Source organism: Protopterus annectens, chromosome 14.part0 (assembly GCF_019279795.1).
Source record: "Protopterus annectens isolate FY-2018-M chromosome 14.part0, PAN1.0, whole genome shotgun sequence".
In the NCBI taxonomy this organism is placed as follows: domain Eukaryota; kingdom Metazoa; phylum Chordata; order Ceratodontiformes; family Protopteridae; genus Protopterus; species Protopterus annectens.
Window position 1 is genome coordinate 642,139,705 of NC_056748.1, and position 22,820 is coordinate 642,162,524.

The 22,820-nt window shown below is 40.9% G+C and overlaps 1 protein-coding gene across 1 annotated transcript in view; it reads left to right on the forward strand.

Annotated features, from left to right (window-relative positions):
* RTKN2 (rhotekin 2) overlaps window positions 1-22,820 on the forward strand; it is a 746,431-nt gene that overhangs the window by 213,803 nt on the left and 509,808 nt on the right. Inside the window, exon 4 of the mRNA XM_044055605.1 lies at window positions 16,135-16,188. Coding sequence (XP_043911540.1) covers window positions 16,135-16,188 — 54 coding nt within the window. The remainder of the gene's footprint in view (window positions 1-16,134; window positions 16,189-22,820) is intronic.

The following is a 22,820-nucleotide window of genomic DNA, read 5'->3' on the forward strand; positions in this document are numbered from 1 at the left end:
GAACAACTAGTCACCATCCCCACAAGAGGAGATAACATACTTGATCTCATCATCACGAACATGGGAGCACAATGTTCAACACCGAAGTATACCCCTCACTGGTGAGATCAGATCACAAACTAATCTCGCTGGAGGTCCTCATCCCACCCCCACCTGAAATAAAAAAGACCACAGTAAAGAACTTCTCAAAAGCCGACTTCACACTTCTAAAGACTAGTGTGGTCTCCTTTCAGCGGAAAACAATACTCAAGCCGCTGAATCACTTACAAACGCCTTCTACCAGCACCTGCAGGACTGCATGGATAAGGCAATCCCAAGCAAAACAAAGACTCTTTGTACCAAAGGCAAGCGTCCAGTCTGGTGGACCCCAGCCATAAACAAACTCTACAACAAAGGAGGAAGCTACTACAAGATAGAGCAAAATCCTTAAAAGGTAAGGCACCCTTGATCACTATAAGTAAAAACTAAGAGCTCTCATAAAATCATCCAAAGCAAATTTCGAGAGAAAAATAGCTAAAGACTCAAAAGACAATCATAAGGCCTTCTTTAGCTATGTTAGAAACCTAGGAGGAAACTCCCAGATATGCTCAGAACTAGTTCAAAATGATGTGAAGATTACTGATCCTACAGACATTGCCAACATACTGGCTGACAGGTTCAGTGCAAACTTCTCCTCCCCAAAGGAGAGATATCTATACCAAATGAGTGCAGCCCCCAAACATCTCCAGCCCAAGTGAGAACTGCTCTCTCCAAAGCAAAAACACAGCATCCATGGGACCCGATGGTGTCCCCGGCTGTGTGCTCCACGAACTCAATGAGGAATTAAACCCACAGCTAGGACAGCTGTTTAATCAAAGTCTTACCTCTGGATAACTGCAACTGTGGTCCCACTTCACAAAGGCGGTGCCTCCACAAACCCTGGAAATTACCGCCCATTAGCTTGACAAGCCTTATCTGCAAAGCCATGGAGAGGATCATAATGGACCTCATAAATAAAGACATAGGGAATTTGCAGACTTTGGATCCAACCCAGTTTGGCTTTGTCAAAGGCAGATCATGCCTTTTAAACTTGGTTGACTTTTTGAAACAGTCACCAAAGCCATTGATGAGGGAAAGGCAGTCCATACAGCCTACCTCGATCTGGCTAAGGCCTTCGATACAATACCCCACTCGGGTATCATTGAAAAACTCATCAGCTTAAATGTTAACCCATACATCACAAGATGGGTTGCAAACTGGCTGAGTGACAGAACCCACAGGGTCAGAGTTGCTGGCGCCATGTCAGACTCAAAGCCTGTCACAAGTGGTGTCCCACACAGTCCTGGGCCCACTCTTGTTTGGCATCTACTTTTCAAGTACAAGCAAACACAGGAGGGTTATGGCTGACAAAGTTTGCAGATGACTGCAAACTCATAGTAGAAAACACATCTGACACAGATATCCTTCAGAAGGGTCTCACAGAAACGGATAACTGGTGCCAGAGCCATGGCCTAAAGTTAAATGCCAAAAATGCATAGTCATACCCTTCGAAAACAAGGTTACTAGCTACCAAATAGGTGGCAATCCACTGAGCACAGAAGAAGTTATCAGGGACCTGGGGACCCAGGTTGATAGTAGTCTGTCATTCGACACCCATGTAGCTAAAGTAGTTAGGAAGTCCTTCTACATTGCCCACCTTATCATGAAGGGATTCTCATCTAGATCAAGGGAGGTCATAGTCTCCCTTTACTCATCACTCATCAGACCAATGATTGAGTACAATGCCCCATTCGAATGTATCTGACCCGACACTTGCAGCAGCTGGAGCGGCCACAAAGTTCCTCACCAAAAGGATAAAGGGTCTCAAAAATCTGTCCTATGCTGCCCGACTGAAAGAACTCCAGCTCTATTCAGTGCTCAGAGGTGACCTTTGCCTAACATACAAGGCCATGTCAAACCCAGATTTGATGAATATGCTTCACCTCAAAAAATCTAGATCCATCAGAGCCACAAGGGCGGGAGACTTAAACCTCAACACGGCTATTAATAGGACGTGCTGGAGAGATAGATTCATCACCCAAAGACTCCTATGCTGTGGAACAAAATGTACATGTGAGGCAGAGCACCTGGCCTTGTTCAAGAGAAATCTTGACCAATGGATGGGAGATCGCAGATATACCCCAGGAATTACCTCAGTGTCACTGCTTGACAGAGGCACAGCAAAATAATGGGTATAGTTCCCCATACTAAAAAACAATGGGCTAGGCTTATAAATGCCCTCGGGCAGATAGCCTAGTATGAACCTATGAACCTATGAACCTATGAGAGAGATTGAACAGTGCAGACAAGTGATACGCTTAAGAGCTTGCCATCTTTTTTTCCATGAGGCTGTCTCCCATTAGCTCTATTTTCATCTATCTCTAAGGCTTAAATGTGCAGTGATGTCAGGTTAGCAGTATTAATGATCCTGCTTTGAAGACCTTCTGTATGTCCTGCAGTATGACCTAGAGGGATATAAATCTGACTGCATTCCAGGCAACTTGGGTTAAATTAGTGGCTTGGATATCTGTAGCACTGACAGAGGAGGATGGTAGTGCCTGTCGTGGGGGTGGGGGTAGTGCACCTAGTGGCTAGTCTCTCATAGAGGCTGGGACTGCACTGGCTTAAAGGGGAGTATGTGGGGAGACAGTGGCTGAGTCGCTGTTAGGGTAAGGCAGTATCCCATAATAGAATTGATGTGCAAGGGGAAAAAAGATGGGGCATAACAGAAACAACTCCTCAGCCATCAATATGCTGCTGTTGCACCAACAGCCTCAATCTCCTCACTGGCCCAGAATCTAGATAGGAGTAAGTCCAGGGATAGGAGGGATTTCTTGGTGAAAGAGGCAAAGTCCTTTGGCAGTCAGCAGTGATGAGGAGTTGAAAAAAAAATTAAAAGCCCTCTTTGGGTATCCCTTGCTTTTCAAATTTTTTGAATTTTGAAACTTCTCCAACTCTTGTATGCAGAGTACATGTTTTTTGCCATTTCATGTCATGAGGATGATCACCAAGCTAGGAAGCCATATTTTGTCTGTACTGTCCCAGTCCTTTTCTCTCGCACACAGATTTCAGATCTAGATTCATGTGTTTCCCATGGGAAAATGTCTATGCTCAATACTGAACTCATCCAGGGCTTTTAAATTGTTATAGCAATCATTAGGCCACAATGCAAGTCCTGCTCTAGAACTATCTGCATTGTGTGAGAGAGGGATATGATGCCAAAAACTGTAGCACGTGGACTGCTTAAATCTAGCCTACCCAAAGGAGATAATGCATGCCTTTTGGCCTTCATCTTCATCTCTGGCATAAAGATATTTTTGGGGGACTGGTCCAACTCATGGACCAGCAAGGCAGTCTTTTGCATAATTCCAAATCCAGTTCAATGCTCAGGGACCTAAGATCAGTCAGTAACTAAATCTTTCTCTCAGGAGGTTTGTGTCTAGGATAGCATTGCTGCCCACCTGTGCCACCAGATCTGGCTGTTGTATAGAGGCAGCAAACCAGCACCAATTAGAACCTGACCATGGAAGCTAAAGAAGGCCACACACCTGCCCACCTAGGGGTAGTTCAATCTAGAGCATTTGCTTCTTTTGAAGCCTCCATAGCTTAACTACACCTGGCTGGATTATACGAGCATATTCTGAGAGTCCCAGAACAAAGCTATACTAGGAAATTTTGGGGATTTTGGAGTCATCTCTGACCTCAACTGATCAGAGTTTAGGAATGTTCTTTGGATAGATTAGAAGAGACTCTGACAAATCCTCTTTTGCAGTATAGGTCAAAGGCATGTACAAGGTGTTGGACTGCATGTTCTGTTTTGCTTTATTTGGGATATGTCCTTGTAAGCAGTACAGCTTGATGCCCAAGATAGGCCTTTCATAATCTGGTGCTGCCTTCACATGCACGACTTTGAGTATTGTACTACTTCTGAGATTTGGTGCCCATCTACCATTTTTTTCTTGTACCTTGCATGCTAGGTGACCTTATACACCCTCCCTTTTTGAATATAGAGGTGTTGAACTGTCTTTGTTAATCACTTTCTCTCTGGTGTGGAGAGTCTAAGGACACTGATGCTGATGTGTCTGACAGACAAGGATAATATTACTTCTCATTCCTAAAGCTTCTTCCTGATGATCCTTCATTTTGGGGAGAAATTCAAGCTCCTGTTTTCTTCTGCCTCCATCCCAACAGTGGTTGAACATAGTATCGGAAGAATAATCAGATGCCATGGGTTATTGTACTCATGGAACTTCTGGAGGAAAATGTATATGTGGCTTGAAAGCATCCAGATTCCTCTACCAAGGGTTGGTATCTTTCTGGCAAAAGGTGGAATGATATTCTTAGTAGGTGTCCACCAGGTACATAAATGTGATCTATTTGGTCCAGCATTGGTCCAACAGAATTGGGTACATCTACTTTCCTGTCTTATAAGGAGTTTAGACCTCTAAGCTTGGTGACCAGGATGGTTTCCTCCCCTGTTACTTTGGGCCTTAGGTTCCTTAATTATTTGTCAACTCTGTCCCAGTTGTATTCTTCCATGATTTATCAGATTCTAGAAAAGCTGACAAGTTACCTGATTCAAGTGTCAAGCACTTACTGGGAAAGACCACTAAGACCGTTTTCTCAGTGAATTTTCTTATATGCATGCTACAGTCGTTGATGTACATAGGTTCAAAGGTAGGTACTAGGCTATCGGCCCTAGGGCCTATACAAGCCTAGCCAAAAAGAGGAACCCTGGCTTTCGCCACCCACGAAAATTATTTTCCTGTGCCCCTGTCGAGCAGAGCCACAGAGGTGATCCCCCCCCCCCCCGGGTGAATTTCCTATTTCCCATCCAATCATCAAGATTTTTCTTGAGTGCTAATGAGGAGCTCTGTTTGATATAGATAGGTAGTTTGTTCCAGAGTATAGGAAATCTCTGGGACAGGACTCTATCCCTCCAGCATGTTCGGTTTATTGTGGTGACGAGGTTTAAAGTCCCTAGAGTGTGTAGCTCAGAGCATGTAGCTCAGAGGGATTGGGATTTCTTTAAGTGGAGCATGTCCAACAGCTCTGAGTTTGACATAGTTTTGTATGTTAGGCAGAGAGCGCTTCTGAGTAGGCGATATGTGACTGAGTAAAGCTGGAGTTTTTTGAGATGGTCTGTGTAGGGCATCTGTTTGAGGCCGGTAATCCTCTTTGTGAGGTATTTCTGCGACCTTTCCAGTTGTTGTAGATGTCTTGTGAGGTACATACCAAAAGGGGCATTGTACTCTATAATGGGTCTAATGAGTGATGAGTAGAGGGGAACAATGACCTATTTTTTCCTGGATAAGAAACCTTTTGTTATGAGGTGTGCCACGTAGAAGGCTTTCTTGAGTACTGTGGCAATGTGATTATCAAAGGAGAGACTACTGTCCACCTGTGTCCCAAGGTCTCATCACACTTTTGGTGTTAAGTAGACTACCACCTATGTGGTAGCTCATGGGTACAGCGTTTTTACCAAAGGGGATAACAATGCACCTTTCAACATTAAGCTTGAGGCCATGGCTTTGACACCAGGCATCTGTCTGTGAGGTCCTTTTGTAGGACGTCCATATCGTTAGGAGTTTCAATTATGGTTCCTAGTTTGCAGTCATCTGTGAACTTTGTTAGCTTAAGACCTTCTGTGTTAGCATGTACTTCAGAAAAGTAGATACCAAACAGGAGAGGACCCAGGACTGAACCCTGTGGTACTTCACTTGTTACTGATCTGAAGTCGGATTTGGAGTCTGCTTCTTTCACAGTGTGGGTTCTGTCAGTGAGTCAGTTGGCAACCCATTTTGTGACACAGGAATTTATACCTAGTTTAGTGAGTTCATCTATAATTTCAGAGTGGGGGATGGTGTCAAAAGCCTTGGCGAGATCTGGATAGGCTGTGTGAACCACCTTACCCTTGTCTACGGCTTTGGTGACTGCTTAAAAGAAGTCATTCAGGTTTAGGAGACATGATCTGCCTTTTACAAACCCAAACTGGGTGGGGTTCAGAGTTTGGAGATTATCAATGTCTTTATAAGTTCCATGATGATACGTTCCATGGCCTTGCAGACCAGGCTCATTTGGCTAATGGGGCGGTAGTTCCTGGGGTCTGTGGTGGCTCCCCCTTTGTGGAGTGGTATAACCGTCACTGTGCGCCATTCAGTGGGCACAAAGCCTGAGGTGAGGCTATGATTGAACATGGTGCTTAGGTGGGGTGCCAGTTTATTCTGTAGTGTAAGTATTTCTGATCTTGAACTGTTTTAAAATGTTTAAAGTTGTTTTTGCACCTGCACTTTTAAAGTTTGTCCAGTTTGTTGCATATACCTGTTGAGGCTACAGACACAAGTGCGCTAGCCTGTGTTGCATATTTATTGCATTATCCTGCTGTTTGTTGCAAAAAAGAAAAAAAAATATCCTTTTCCCGTCTTTCCTGACCTAGAGTAGTCCAAATACAGGCTTTGCTGTATTCTGGACTTTTGGAAAGTTCCTGTGTTGCCCATTTCCTTTCTTGGATAAAGGGAGGCTTCTTTGTTCACCAGTGGCAGTGGGGAGCTTAGAGCAGCCTATCTATTCCTGGAGGAGTGTTCCCAGCACAATAATCTGGTAGTCTATTGGTTGTTTTGTGCCAATTTCTAGCTCTTTCAAGTCCCCCTGTATAAAACCCGCTTTGGCGCGGCTTTGCGCGATTTTGCACATAGCGCAGCATCGGGCAGCTCCACTTAATTGGGTTTAAACCATTCTTGGCTCCACAAAGTCTGCTCTTCACTTTTTCCCTTAGAACTGATCTAGTTCTCATAATAAACACCCTATTCCTACTCTAAAGCCTGGCACTTGCTCACTAAAGCAATTATATAAGTCAGCACAAAAAAAATTAAAAGCACTACACCCTCACAAACTCCCCTTGAGTACCTTGTTCCCCATTAGCCCTTTTTTCAATTATAAAGGAATTCCCAATACTATTCTAGCATGTCCAAAGGTCAGTTGTCAATCTCCTCTCTGGTCCAGCTGGTGAATCTGGGAATCTTGAGGCAATGTTACAACTGCCTCATGTACACAGACAACCCTCTCCTCCTCCCAACAAATTCCAACACATGTGAGAGATGCAACCATATAGCCAAACTGGAGGCTAAGCTCTGTCAGCTCAGTACTGGCGTAACCAGTCAGGAGGAGAAGGAAACCACACTCACTACAATTCCAGTCTCACATAGACCTACCACGACAGCAAACCAAACACATAAACACACAAAGACATACTCGGAGGCTCTAAATAAAAATCTGCCTAAGCAGCAGAGGCCTCCAAAGCAGACACCCAAGCAACCGCTACCCCAAAACAAAACACGTGCAACACATAGCTCACAAAGCCAGTGTGCCGAACAGTCACAGCCCTTAAGGCTAAACAACACACCTGATACACTTGTAATAGGTGACTCTATCGTCAGGCACACTGACGTCCCGCTCGCCAAGCTGAACAAGGAGAAGGTCACGGTGAGCTGCCTGTCTGGCGCTAGGATCCGCCACATAACACAAGCACTCAGGTCACTCCAAGGCAAGTACAAATATGACTCTGTCATTGTCCATGCTGGTGTGAATGACCTGAGACGTACTTCCCTGGACTACATGAAAAGAGACATAGAGGAGCTCACTGAGCATGTAGCCCAGGCCGGTATGAACCCTGACCTTGAGTAGCATCTTACCCTCACCAAGAATAATGCCACAATATGAAGACAAGATGATCAATTTCAACAATTGGCTTAAGTATTGGTGTCATTCAAAGGGGATCCAATGCCTGTCAGCCTGGGATGACATGCTCGACAAGCCACGATGCTTCACTAGGGACGGCTTGCACCTGTCACCCCTGGGCTTTCGGATATTGGCAAAGGCTCTTGCCACCCCCTTCGTGCCTTTTTTAGGCAAGGCTCAAAAGACAAACCCACCTCCATAGGTATCACAAGGGATAAGAAATTAAGAGTAATGCTACTCAACGCCAGAAGTCTAAACCTCAAGATGCACGCACTCAAAACTCTCCTTAGCATGGAGAACATTGATATCTGTGCAGTAACAGAAACCTGGTTCAAGGCTCCCGAGAGCACCCCAGCACTACCAGGTTATACCTCATACCATACTTTTTGGCCCCAAAACTTGGACCGAACCACAAAAGGAGGGGGAGTATCAATAATAGTCAAAGATACCCACACCTCCAGGTTGGTGGCACAGCACGAAGCATCAGTGAATATCCATGTGCAACTAACAGTGGGTAAAACTGCCTTCCAGCTTATAGCCTGCTACAGACCACCCTCCCAAACCCAGGATCCCGACTCGGCCTTCCTGAGAACATTGGAAAATATGAAGGTTTCTCCAAACACCATTATATTTTGCGACTTCAACTACCCAAACATAGACTTGGAGCATTACTCTAGCTCCAACACCCTAGCCCAAAGGTTTCTAGAATTTATAAACTCAAATGCTATGGAACAACTTGTTACCACTCCCACAAGAGGGGAAAACATACTGGACCTGATCATCACCAACATGGGGGGCTCTATGCTCCAGACCAGAAGTGTATCCCTCACTGGTAAGATCAGACCATAAACTAATCTCACTGGATATTCACATCCCGACCCCACCCCCTGCCCAGAAAACCACAGTGAAAAACTTCTCTAAAGCAAATTTCACACTCCTCAAAATCGAGGTGGAATCCTTCAAAGCCCCAGAGCCTGTGGAAAATACTGCCCAGACCGCAGAATCCTTTATAAACGCATTCTATGAACACCTTCAGAAATGCATGGATCATGCAATCCCAAATAAAACCAAGACCCGATCCTCCAAAGGCAGGCGTCCTGTCTGGTGGACCCCAGCCATAAACAAACTATACAATAGGAGGAAGCTACTACATGATAGAGCAAGATCCCAAAAAGGGAAGGCATTTCTAATCAGTATTAGCAAAAAACTACGAGCACTCATAAAATCGTCTAAGGCCAGCTTTGAGAGAAAAATTGCACAGGACACTAAGGATAATCACAAGGCTTTCTTTAGTTATGTTAGGAACCTGGGTGGGAATTCCCAGATATGCTCAGAATTAGTCCAAAATGACAAAAAATACACCAAACCCACAGACATTGCCAACATCCTAGCTGACAGGTTCAGCGCAAACTTCTCTTCCCCCTCCCCCACCAAAAGGGCAAATATCTATCCCAGCAGAGTGCTGCCCCCCTGACATCTCAGATGCTCAGGTAAGAGCTGCCCTCTCCAAAGCAAAAAACACAGCATCAATGGGACCAGATGGTGTCCCGGGCTGCGTCCTACACGAACTCCAAGAAGAGCTAAACCCAACATAAAACTACTGTTCAATCTCAGCCTTACTACAGGATATGTACCCAAAGAGTGGTGTACAGCAACAGTGGTCCCTCTCCACAAAGGTGGTGCCTCAACGGATCCTGGAAACTATCGCCCCATAAGCCTAACTAGCTTGGTCTGCAAAGCTATGGAAAGGATCATCATGGACCTCATAAATAAAGATATTGGGGACCTACAGACACTGGATCCTACCCAGTTCGGCTTTAAGGGCAGATCCTGCCTCTTAAACCTGGTCGATTTCTAAGTCACCAAGGCCATTGACGAGGGGAAGGTGGTCCACACAGCCTACCTGGACCTCGCAAAAGCCTTCGATACAATACCCCACTTGGGCATTATAGATAAGCTCACCAGCTTAAATATAAACCCCTGTGTCACTAGATGGGTTGCAAACTGGCTCATGGACGGAACCCACATGGTTAGAATTGCTGGAGCCATGTCAGACTCCGAACCAGTTACAAGTGGCGTCCCACAAGACTCGGTCCTGGGACTTCTCTTGTTCAGTATATATTTCTCGGAGGTACAGGCCAACACGGAAGGACTGTGGCTGACCAAGTTCGCAGATGAATGCAAACTAGGCGCCTTAATCGACTCTCCAGTCGACACAAGCATCCTACAAAAGGGCCTCATAGAAACAGGCAACTGGTGCCAGAGCCATGGGCTCAAGCTAAATGCAAAAAGTGTATATTTTGAGGAATCTCGGCGTCTTACTGAGGCTGACCAGGGAGTTCTTCCAGTCATGGGATTTTACTCTTTTTTTTTTGCAACAGTTTCTTTCTTCTGTTGTAGAGTTTGTTTATGGCAGGGGACCACCAGATTGGCTTCCTTTTTTTGGAGGATAGCATCTTGGTTCTGTTCGGGATAGCACGATCCATGCACTCGTGTAAGTGCTTATAAAGTGCATTTGTGTAGAATTCAGCAGTTGTACCTCTATTGTCCAAAAAAGAAAAAAGTGTCAAAACGCTGAGTAATCCACAAACTGGTAGGAAGGAGAACAAAAGATCTGTTTATTCACAGACTAAGTGCTTTAACCCTATGTCCATAGGGCATCATCAGAGTGAATTAACACGAAAATCTCTACATTTATACAACACGCCCACTACTAATTATAAAATGCTGTGCCAATTAATTCTTAAAAATATAGTTAAAAGCAATTGAACACACTAATAAATGTACTATAATATTAAATAATTGGATGACTAAAAATATATATAACCATGCACAAATGAGTATAAATATTCAAGAATATGTGCAAATCCTGCTATAAATAAATAGGTTGTATTTTAGAGTTGTATAAATGTAGAGTTTTGTTGTGTTAATTCACTCTGATGATGCCCTATGGATATAGAGTGAAAGCGCTTAGTCTGTGAACAAACAGTTCTTTTGTTCTTCCTACCACTTTGTGGGTTACTCAGCATTTTGACACTTTTTTCTTTGTGTACATGCTCCTTTGAGCAAGTTGGCTTTATTTTGTGTTTTGTACCTCTATTGTCCATCTGCATGGGTGTTGTGAAGTTTGCCACTTCTGCCGTAAGAAGTGTGAAGTTGGCTTTGGAGAAATTTTTTACGGTGATTTCCCTAATGGGGTTGGGGACGGGATGTGGATGTATAGGCTGATTAGCTTGTGGTCGAATCTGACCAACGAGGAATTGACCTCTGGTGTGGAACACCTGTCGCCCATGTTGGTAATGACCAGGTCTAGGATATTGCTTCCCCTGGTGGGGGTGTTGATCCAAGGCATTGGCATTTATGAATTCCAGAAAATGTTGAGCAAAAGAGTTGGTACATGAGTAGTTTTCCAGTTATTGGTGGGGTAGTTGAAATCGCCCATTATTAGGGTGTTGGATTGTACCCTAATATTTTTCAGTGTATCAAGAAATGAGGAGTGGGAATCCTGGGGTATGGTGGGGGATCTGTAGCAAGTTACAATTTGGATTGCGGTCTTGCCCAGAGTTAGTTGCACTTGGATTATCTCGGATGCATTATGCTGAGCAGTTAGCCTGGAGGTGTGGATATCCTTAATAAATATGGACATGCCTCCCCCTTTAGGGTTTCTGTCCAGGTTAGGTGGCCGAAAGGTGTGGTATGAATTATAGCCTAGTAATGCAGGGGTGCTCTCTGGGGCCTTGAGCCACATCTGTCACTGCACAGATGTCAATGTTCTCCATTTTAAGGAGTACCTCGAGTGAATGCATTTTTAGATTTAGACTTCTAGCATTGAGTAGCATTACCCTCAGATTTTGCTTGCTTGTACCTGTTACAGTGGTGAATTTGTCATTTGAACCTTGCCTAAAAAAGGCACTATAGGGGTGGCAAGAGCCTTAGCCAGTATTCGTACATATGACTGTTGCTAAGGCAGCAGGCTCTGGAATGTGTTTTGTACTGAATGGCATGACTGTGATGCTCTTTTATGGGTGGGCTGAGAAGTCAATCTTGGTGTCTTCTTTGTGAGACAGATCCTCAGATTTGAGAGCTTTGGTTATAAAGCTAAACAGGAAGCAAGGTTGGACTCCTGGAGAGATCTACAGCGCCCCTCTTATTTTTGACATAACCATTTCCACAAGAAGCAGAAGCACTCCTCATTGAATAAGGAGGGCCTGCAAACACTGGGCAGTGTTGCCATTCTTCATATGAACAAAATTCCTAAGGAGAATATTTTGCTACTGTTGTTGTTCTCACCACCCTACCAGACAATCATTGGGAGGCCAGTTTTTTGACTTCATCCATTCTAGAGCTCATTACCACATACCAGTGGATTTTAGACATAGCCTTGACATTTGTCTTTGAGTTGTTAGGTTGCTCTGAAGAAAGATCTCTGATGTGTGTATAAGTAGTGTCTATAGAACTCCAGCCTCAAGCCAAACTCTGTTCTGGAATGGGACTGTCATCTTATTTGGAGAGAGTTAACAGGGTTCTTTCCCTACATTTTCTGTGTTTTTATGAGAATGTCAAAGCTTCCATCCAGTTCTGCACCTCAAACAGTACATATAGGATGTCAAGTTTCAGGTGGTGCCTTTCCAGGGGAATCCTGTAGCAGAGCACATATATGGTGACACTGGGCATTGTTACTCTTTGATGTTGGCCATGACACTATAATGCACCTCTTTCCTTTGACCAGATTTAAGTTGGCTTTACTTTCTGTGTAAAGTATTACCATTTGATCTCTCCTTTTTCTAGTCTGCTGACAATTATGGAGGGTTTTTGCAGGAAAAGGAATTTGTGTGGTCTTTATGACCAGCTTATCATGGCTCCATCAAGATATCTCTTAAGTAGCTCTTACTTGAATTATCCTAGAGTTGCTGGTCTTGGGAATTGCTGTAAAGTGGAAAACGTCTATTTGTGTTCCAGGGCAATGCATTCAGCTAATGGGTTAGCAAAGTTTAGTACTCAGAGCCTGTTTTACTATCCCCAGAAAGGGACCAGAAGGTTCTTATCTTTGTAAGTTTAGGTAAGAGTTTAGGGGTGGATGCAACCATGAACTCATATTTTGCATCTCTTAGGCCTTATGGCAACTGTCCTCTTTCACACACCTGTTGATGTGGATGCTTTAAAAGTCAACAACACCCACTTGGATCTGCCTTTGGTGTCAGACTACTTGTTTCTGGCATATAAAACGTTGGGCATGTCCCACCAATGTAATTTATGCCTTCTCTTCAATTTCTGTAGCCGACCCAGTTGCAATGTCTATGGATGATTTGTTAATGATTTAAGGATCTCCTGTTGGCTGCTCTTTTGTGAAGGGTAGATGGAACCCACATGTAAAATAGCATCAGATAAGCTAGCTGAAATTTATGATGGTGTTTCTGACCCATTCCCAGGCTTGAAGAACGGAAGGGTGGGTGGGATACCTCAAGGAGGGTAACTCCACATACAATTAGCTGTAGCCAGTGATGATTGTGGTGGTTTCTCATCACTTTCCTAGCCTTGATGAAGGAAGTTTATAGACCCTCTTTGCTGTGCTTGTATACTTAAGCCATGGTGTTGGACCTGAGCAAAGCAGTTGGCACTTATTCATGCCCCTTTTGCAGAGGGGTGAGGTGAATATGGAAATAGGCCATCCATGAGAACATTTGTCTTTATAGCTGTTTACATCATGGGACAGTGAAAGTACTTAAACTCCCTGAGTTGAAGTTCCCATCATCTCTTAGAGCTAAGAATAAGAGACATTGTTGGTCATTGTCTTGTCTGAGTGGACCATACTTGTGATTGACTTGCTCGTGTCTATAGAAAATGTGATCTTCCTCCATGTCTGCCCTGTTCAGCAGGTAAGAGGGATCATGGGATCATAGACGTTCCTAGGCTATCAACCCAGACGTCATTTCAAGCCTAGCCATTTCATCACAATGTAATACCATAGATACTATAGTCAATACGCAGGATTGTATTATGTAATGACTATGTCTAGGAGGGTTGTGGGCACTATCCCCAGTAAGAATTTGTGGTGCCTCATCCACTCATCCAGGTTCTTTTTGAACAGTGTCATGGAAGTGCTTTGCTTCACATGAATTGGCAGCCTATTTCCAAAGATGAGGCAGTCGCTGGGAGACAAATCTGTCCCTCCAGCACATCCTATTCAAGTCACAGGCCATATTTAGGACCCTGGAACAAGTAGCACTAGTCCCATTTGATTTACGGATGTGCAACAAATTCATTAGGGTTGAGACGGAAATTGCTCTGTAAGCCAGGCATAAATCTCCCTTAACATGTCTATACGATACAGAGTATAGCAACAGGGACTTAGTCGGTATGTGTAAAGGACTTGCTGGCCTCCTTTGATCTTTTTTGATTTCTCTCCGATTGCTACAGGTGCTTTGGTATGGTACATGACGAAAGGGGTGTTGTACTCAATTATGGGCCTGATATTGATGAGTATAGAGGGGTTATAACCTACTTTGCCCTAGAGGCGATGCTTTTGCTAATCAAGTGTGCTACGTAGAAAGCCTTCCTTACTACAGTAGACACATGGTGGTCAAAGTTAAGGTTGCAGTCTTACTTGTGATCTCAGATATCTTTACCCCTTTTTAGGTATATAAGGTGTTGTTAATTTGATAGTGTGAAGGGACATTGTTTTTACCAAAATGAATGCTGATGCATTTCTTTGCATTCAGGTTGAGACTGTAACTTAAGACACCAGTCATTGGTCTGCATAAGCCCCTCCTGAAGATGACCTCATTTGGGGGTTCAGTAATAGCACCCAATTTGCAGTCGTCTCCAAACTTGGTCAGCCGCAGCTCCCTAGTTTTGGCCTGAACTCCTGAGAAGTATACACCAAACAGTAGGGGGCCCAGCACTGACCCTTGTGGCAACCTGCTGGTGACGTATACTGGTTGATGTGGAGTCGCCCACTTTAATAGTGTGATCAGTTTATGATTGGATGGTAGAAACATTTCTCCATTTTTGTTATCTGCCTTCCTCTCTGACCCCTTCACTTTAACAAAATTCAGTAGAAAGAGCAAGACTCCTCACCAATGTTTAGCAGTGATGGAGAAGGACATGGTTTCAGGCTTTGTTTGCTTATTTATTTGCATTTGTTAACCTGAACAGTCTGATTGCTGTCCAAATATAACTTGTATTCAGATACATAATCAAAATCTTTCAATATTAGATAATAAAAGCATAATGAAGCTAAACAACGTACATATAATTGATTGGAGAAGTTATACCCTTATGAAAATAGAATTTAATTGAAGATGCATGATTGTTTTGAAGTTAGTTGAATATTAATTTCACGCTAGATAAACATGATTACTGGACGGTTATGACTTTTGTTACACACAATGTTTATATGCAGAATGTACAATTTTTTCAGGTCCCTGGCAGTATGGAAACTGTTTCTATGCACAGTATTTAAAAATAAAAATGTTTGATTTGGCAGAAGTGTTACAGGATTAGTTTGCTCGGTTATTAACAGATAAACATCTACTTCGAATTAGACATTTCAGTGATGTAATAATTATGCATTTCCATATTTATTATTTATAACTTGGGGCTGTTCATTATTGAGGGTGGCAAAGCAGTTTGAGGCATATTCCTTTTTATGAGGGCTTGAGGTGAAGGAGAAGATGGAGCAGTAAACAGTTATAATACCCTGGGAATATACCTATATGTACTATGTACTGTTTGAAGGAAGTAATGGTTCTTTGGGTACTAAAATTGAAATACTATCACAGGATGTAGTTAAAATTTTGAAGTGAGTTGTTAATGTTAAGCTCCAAAATATTGAGCGTGAAAGTTTACAATTTTCAGTGTAAGCTTCTTATTTGGACATTTTCAGGATAGAAAACATTTAGATTTTTATAATCCACTTTTTATTAATCTGTAATTTTAACAAAATCAGCTTTACAAGGCATTTTCACAAATCGGACATGGAATCTCATTTCACTTTGTGAAAATGCATTTGAGGTTATGTTTGAATTATGTTAGTTAACATGTTCATGAAACCAGAAGAAGAAATGTTAGATCCTTTTGTCTTTGTTATAAGGATGTGTATCCCACTTTGGTGGGATGCTTTCATGTGTGGTGATGTCCTGAAATACAGCAGTATGTCAAAATTTTGACTTTATTCCTTTACCCATTTATTAATTCTGATGCACCATACTTTATTACTGGAAATTTTATATAAAGTCTTCATGAAACTGAAGATCAGTATGTTTTCTGCTTTAAGGAGTTTACTGTTTATTGGCCAAGACTGCTCATGGTAGAAGGATTTTCATTTACACAGGAAGAAACCCCAGGCTAAACTTGTTTGGTTTCCTGCTTTCTCCTTAGATATCAGAATACCATTAATGTGGAAAGACTGTGATCACTTCAGCAACAAAGGAAGTATGTACAACATTTTGTATCATTTAAAATAGTTCTAGTTTTCTTCCTATCTGTTAATCCAGCCGTAAGGACACTAAAATGCATAAAGCGTAGCATAGAGCTGTGTGCCTAAAATATTAAATTTATAGCATAAGTCTAGGAATGCTTTAAAGTTACAGTTAAGTGAAAAATGTTTTAAGACATTTTATTTTTAGAATTGTTCTCTTGTACTTGAAGATTTACAGCACTAAATTTATTAGAATTTCCAAAGTAAATTGAATACTTTAATTCTTAATCATCATTTTCCCCTGTGGTTATGTTTCATGGTATGTAGTTAACTGTAAGGAAGTGCTTTAATGCTGCTGAAATACTATTTTCCAGACATTAGTTAATGAAGTATTTTGTAGTTTTACTATAATCAGTTTATAGCTATATATATTCAGATGTACATTTCAAAATGAACTTCCATAAAATTTGTATGATGGGTTATTATGCATACTTTTCAAAATCATATTTTCTCTGTGCTATAAAACTGCATATGCGTACCGCCAAATATATATGTACATAACACAATTTTATGGTAAATGCAATTTCAGTTTTATTTGTATAAAGAGTAATCCGGTTATTGTATATAGCAATTTTACTGACCCTTAGTTACTTGCTTTCCTTACATGTTTTGTAAGGCTTTTGTTCCTATGTTATGCTATGTGTGGGTTTAAGGTATTCTAAAGAATATGGTCGGAAAAATTTGGGAATGATACTGTTGTCACTATGCTTGTCACACTTGTCTTTGTATTCCTGTGCTTTTGGTAAAAACATAATAAACCTTTTGACATTATCATTGTATTTCTAATTGAGCATAAGAGAATCTACAATACTCTCTTCCTTTGAAGAGGTTGCTTGAGGGACTATTATTGTGCTTTCATAATCAAGAGTTTAGGAGTACTGGGGCCTTATTGGGGTGAGTATGTGGTTTAGTAATTTGAAAATAATGAGTATAGAGCAGGGAAGAATTACCTTTATATTTTAAGCCTGCATCAGCTAGACCTATATCTATCATAAACTTAGTTCAGTAATAGGCAACTGACAATATTTAGAGTTGTATTATCTCCTTAGCAGGTTAGGCAGAAGCAGTTTTACAGTAGGTTGGTGAATACAGAGTGTGAGCCATGAAACAGTAAAAGCTGCCCACTATGTCCCATGTGGCAGGCCTTGCTTTCCATACCATACCACATTCCTGCAGTTATGAGGTCAAACAATCTGTACACAAGATCAAAATTCTTGGGTATCAGTGTTTGTGCTTTTGCTGTTGCATGTCTTGCTGTCTCTGTATTTAGCAGTTCTAACCAAATGAGTAAGTGTCAAAGCTAACCTGATTAAAAGTCACAATGTTAATCTGCAAACTGTTTGCAAAAAGTCATGCACACAAAAGCTGCAGTATTCCTAGTGATGAAGCTGGAAACAAAATCTTAATGAGTTGATTTTAGTGTTGCTCCATAAAGTTTACCAGTTTTCAGTATACCAACTCCTTGTAATTTTTTTTTTGTTCCCCTGGAGAGTGTTGCACAGGTAAATCTGCTAGATAATCTTGAACAATACCATGATGACATGGTATGCAAACATTCAGTCAAGTAATTTAACATTTGTTCAGAACGATAGTGAGTGTTTGGAAGTTGGTGGTATTATAGGAATCTCTCTGCTGGAAGTTCAATCTAGCCAGAGTGTAGAATTTTCTAGTGGACAGGGTTTTCCAGTCATTGATAGTGGACCATGAGCAGCAGTGGAGCCCAGAAGTAGTCTTTAATTTTGAGGCCCCATCAAGGTTATTTTACTTAATAAATTTTCAAGCTAATCATCTTCTGGTGTTGGGGGTTTAGTGGGAGATAACTAAAGATGTTCTTCATATTCATCACTGCTGCAGTAGCCTTGGGCTATATGTGTTATATCTTGCCAAAGGACAGCTTCCAAAGCTTCAGAGCACCTTCCACCTGCCCAAAATGTCTGGAGCTGAGTTAACTAAAAGATAATTTTGGGTGCAAAGCTTTAGTGCTGCCAAAGATTGCACTCCTCTGAGACTTTTGAGGATCAACGGTCAGCTTGTGATTTCCTCTGCTGGGCAGAGAAGTTCTCTTTGGAGGAAAAGCCTTCCATTTTAAATAACTTACTTTCCAGAATAGTTATTTTAAAATTACGGGTCCTGTATTTTAAAGCACTGTCTTGAGACTGTAACGTACTAATGGCGCATTCATTTTCCTTGGTGGGGTTGGCATACTGTTTGAAAGTGCTTTTTAGTGTGTTTTTTTTTTTGTCCAAAAGTAACTTTTGTGGACTAGTAGTTCTACTGGTATTTCTGCTCATCTCCTCTAGAAAGAGGCACCATTTTTGGCTTGGCCATGGAACAAACTGGTCCTTCTTCCAGCCACAAAGAAAGCAAACAACCTTTGCCGCCATAGCAGATTGTCTCAGCCACATGTGGGTGAGACTGCTGCGACCATTTGCTCTACCTCACACCACTCATTTTACCCAAGATCCCTTTGGTGTAGCATCTACAGCCACTATGGACCCAGGGGTTGGCCACATCCTCTGCAGTTATTGGAGTTACCTCAGTGGGCAAAGGAAAAGCCACTCTTGTCAGTCTTGGGAGTGGGGACAGGGAAGTTTTCCCTGTTCTGCCAGAATGCTTTATCCATTTCTGGGGAAGCAGCTGCTGCCATTAGTAACCTGGCTGGCCCCATTTCCTGTAAAAAAAAAAAAAGGCAGAAAAACGAGCATATATTTATTTCTCCTCAAATTTCCTTAGGGGAAGTTTATTGGGTCTGGCTCCAGGTTTGTTCAGGCTCTTGTTCCCTCTTGTAAAGTAGTTTCTGGTAAAAGAAAGAGGGATTCCTATTTTCCTGATGAGATTCAAGATTCTGAATTTGAACAAGAAGATTCAGGGATGGATTTTGTTTTTTTTCCTCCGATTTCTGATTCGGACTCAGATCAGTTTCTGATTCTCCCTGTGGGGGGGTTTCTTTTACTCTGAGACTATTGCTGGTATGTGCCAGTGTTTTCAGTGGGAGAACATTGAGGTTTTTCATTCCCTCAGAAAATGCTGTGATTTGTTACAGAAGGATCTCAAGAGCCTACACCCATTCCTCCTGTTCTGTCAGTCAGCTTTAGATGTATGTGTTACTGCCTGCAATTTTCTTGTTAGTCAACCAGCTTAAAAAGGCTGATAAAATGTGTAAATTTCCTCGGACTTCTAATTTTTTTATAGACTATTCCCAAATCTGATTTAGCAGCTATAGCCATAGTGGATCCTGTGAAAAAACTGAAAATACTGTCATCTGTGTTAGCATGTCTGGCAGGAGATTTGTGTTTATTCTCAGATTAACTTGCATTGTATGCCAGCATGCCCAATTGTGAAAATGTAATTAAGTTTTAAAATGTCGAATGTTTCCCTGTTTAAACAGAACGTTTGAAGAATTTGTCACTGCCGTGCTACATTTCTAACTGTACATGTTTGAGAGGGACATTCTAAAGTACAAACTGTGGGGAATCAGCTGAACACTGAGCGATGCCATTAGAATGTTCCTGGTTGCTAAGAGATTCAGCAGCTGATTGACAGAAAAAGTTTTTTTTAAGAGCTGACTGTTATATTTTGAAATTAGACGGTTGAGACGGCAGTTTGTCAAGTACTGGGCAGTCAGTAGACACCAAGCAAAGAGAACTCGCCAAAGAAAACTATAAGCTTGTCTTTGCCTTGCTATTATATCTTAGAGTAGATCAGGGACAGTATTCTTTAGTTAGATCAGGAAAGCTTAGTTACTAAGATAGAGTTTTTCCAGAATAATGGATTCCTATCCTGCAGTTTTGGTTTTATATTTCTGGTGATTCAGAGTTATTGATTTACAATCTTGTAATCATTTTATTTATTATTAAATGTTGTTCATTACTTAACATTGTGACTGGAAGCAAATGGGTTAGAGAGTGATTCTGTGTGTTTGATATTCCCCAGGTCACCTCGAAGGCCTGACAGTTCTAGTCATAGCTATCATTTATTTTGATTAATTTTCATAACTGGACACCTCTTTAGAAGGGCATGAAGACCCTCTGATTAGTGGCAGTGTTACTGTATTATTTTGGAAATGAGACACAGCTGGAAATCTGTCAGGCTTTCCCAGAAGTGTTTGGATGTGTAAGATTTAAATTTACTTTTGAGTGCGAGTGTATCAGAGGTCTTAAACTGGATTACTAAAGTGCCTATTCAGGAAATACATTTGGGTGGACAGAGGTATATAGTCCAGTCCCAGAAAATGGAGTGTGTTCCTGTTGTGCTGTTAGGGGAAAATTGTGAAGTATTACTTCTGCTTAAGTGACAGTCTCGTATTGGAGTCAGTAGTGAGGATTGAAGCTCCTTAGTTACTGACCCAGGATAGTAAGGGACATCATTTAATTGTTGGCAGTCTGGTGAGGTATTGGCTGGACGTCACAGATCCCACTGCTGCCAAGTACTTAATCAGTTCCAATCCTACCCTTTCTGATAAGGAATGGAAAATTATTTATAGGTATGAGAAAAAAAGTATACTTCTGCAACCAATTTTGAACTATCGGGTTTATATGTCAAAATTTATTCTGACAAATGAAAATATGAGGAATGTTTTTTTATCTGCACTTTCTTCTTGTGAAGAAAAATCTGCTTTAAGTAACTTTTGTCTTGTGCACAGGTCATTATTTGCAGTGTGAGTGTATGACTCTGATACTTCTTCCAGTGCTATGGCCACTGGTACGGTTTTAAGGAGGTTTCCATGGCTGGATTCTCAGAAATTTTCAAATGATAATGACATTTTTAAATTCTCCCTTGGATAGAAATTTAGTGTCTGGGGCCCCTGCTGCAGAGGCGATCAAAAAGTGTGACTGAAAGGGGCAAGTTGATCCAGGGAATCTCTACAGTTTTTCAGCTCTAAATTGTCTAAGGGATTTTCTTTCTCCACTTCCATTTTTGGCAGAAAACAGAATAAACAGTCTCAAAATGGGAAAAACGAATCACTGCAGCTAAGGAGTCTCAAGTTAAATTATAAAATATATAGTAGGAAAATAAACTCCAGACTCTCCACGACCAAAATAAAGGTTTAAAAGGTTTATTCAAAACTGTGGTAAGCGCTTTCGCGTATCTCCTGATACGCTTCCTCAGACCATATACAACATAATAAACTTCAAGCTTATATAGTAACAAAAGAATCTCATCATTCAATAAATCAAACAATTAATGGTTCATTATGCAGTTATTCAATTAACATAGTGCACTTTTAAAAACACACAGAAGTCTTTAAAACAAGCTTTAAACAGCCTGTAACTAAAGAGAAACAGAACAGCAACAAAACATAACACAGAATGGCAAAATATTTACTAGCTAAATTCTGCTTTCCTATTTAATGTTCACTGATAAGAACTGAATTAAGAATTCATTATTTCAAGCATATTTTACAAAAAATATTTTACAAAAAATAGCACTTTTCATGTGCAGAGCTCTGAGAAAATAGGGCTTAACATAAGAGCTAACCCATAAATAATGTAGACTCAGAACCTTGTGCATCTGACTCAATATTGGGTGATGCAGGAAAAAATGCTGTTTCAAGTATTACAAAAATGTATAAATATAGCTAATGCATTTTATAAAAAGCTATTAATTTACAATAAAAATAAAGATTTTTAATATATATAATAAATATAGTAAATATGTAAATATGTGTAATTACTATAAAAACCTAAGTTTAAATAACTGTTTACTGCACATATAGGAATGAATGTGCTTATGTGCAGAAATAATTCCTTATTCTTATGAAATTAAAAACTGATGAACTGTTAAACAAAAGACATAATTGATAATATATAAATCTAACTATTATTGACAAGTATATATTATCAAAACATCTGAACTTATAACAATCTTTCCAGAAAGAAAACAAATTAATATTTAATATTTAATGGGAACTTTACTATTTTAAATATTCCCAAATTATGTCATTTAAAAGGTTTCCAAATTAAAATTGACAAATACTGTTGGACTATAATGAGAAAATGTATTGACCCTGGAATGCCTATCTACGTGTATTCAAAAAAGACCTTATAGTAACATAGGTATTTAAGCCTGGAGAATGATGACCCTTTAGTCTGAAAATCCATTTCAACTCTCTTAGTTCTAAGGAATTCATATAATCACCTCCTCTAGCATTAAGTTCCTCTATCTGCAAAACTCTAAACACAAAAGAGTGTATCGGGTGGAGTCGAATGTGTTTTGCTAGGGCATTCAATTCATTTTTGTTATTAATATCGTACTGGTGATTGTAAATTCTATTTTTTAATTTCCTCTTAGTTAGACCAATGTAAAAAGCTGAACACTGTTCACAAGTAGCTAAATATATTAAACCAGAGGAATCACAAGTGGCTGTAAATCTTGGTTTGAATACATATGGCAAATCTAGATGTACAAAGTCATGTTCCTTGGTAATGTATTTACAATAGTTACAATGTTTACAGGGATATCTTTGGCCCTGTAAAGTCTTTCTTGCTGGAACCTACTCTGTCACATAATAAACTTTTGAGATTTTTGTTGTTTCTATATATTTGTGGATTATTGCCTACTAACCTCAATGTATGTTCATCTGTTA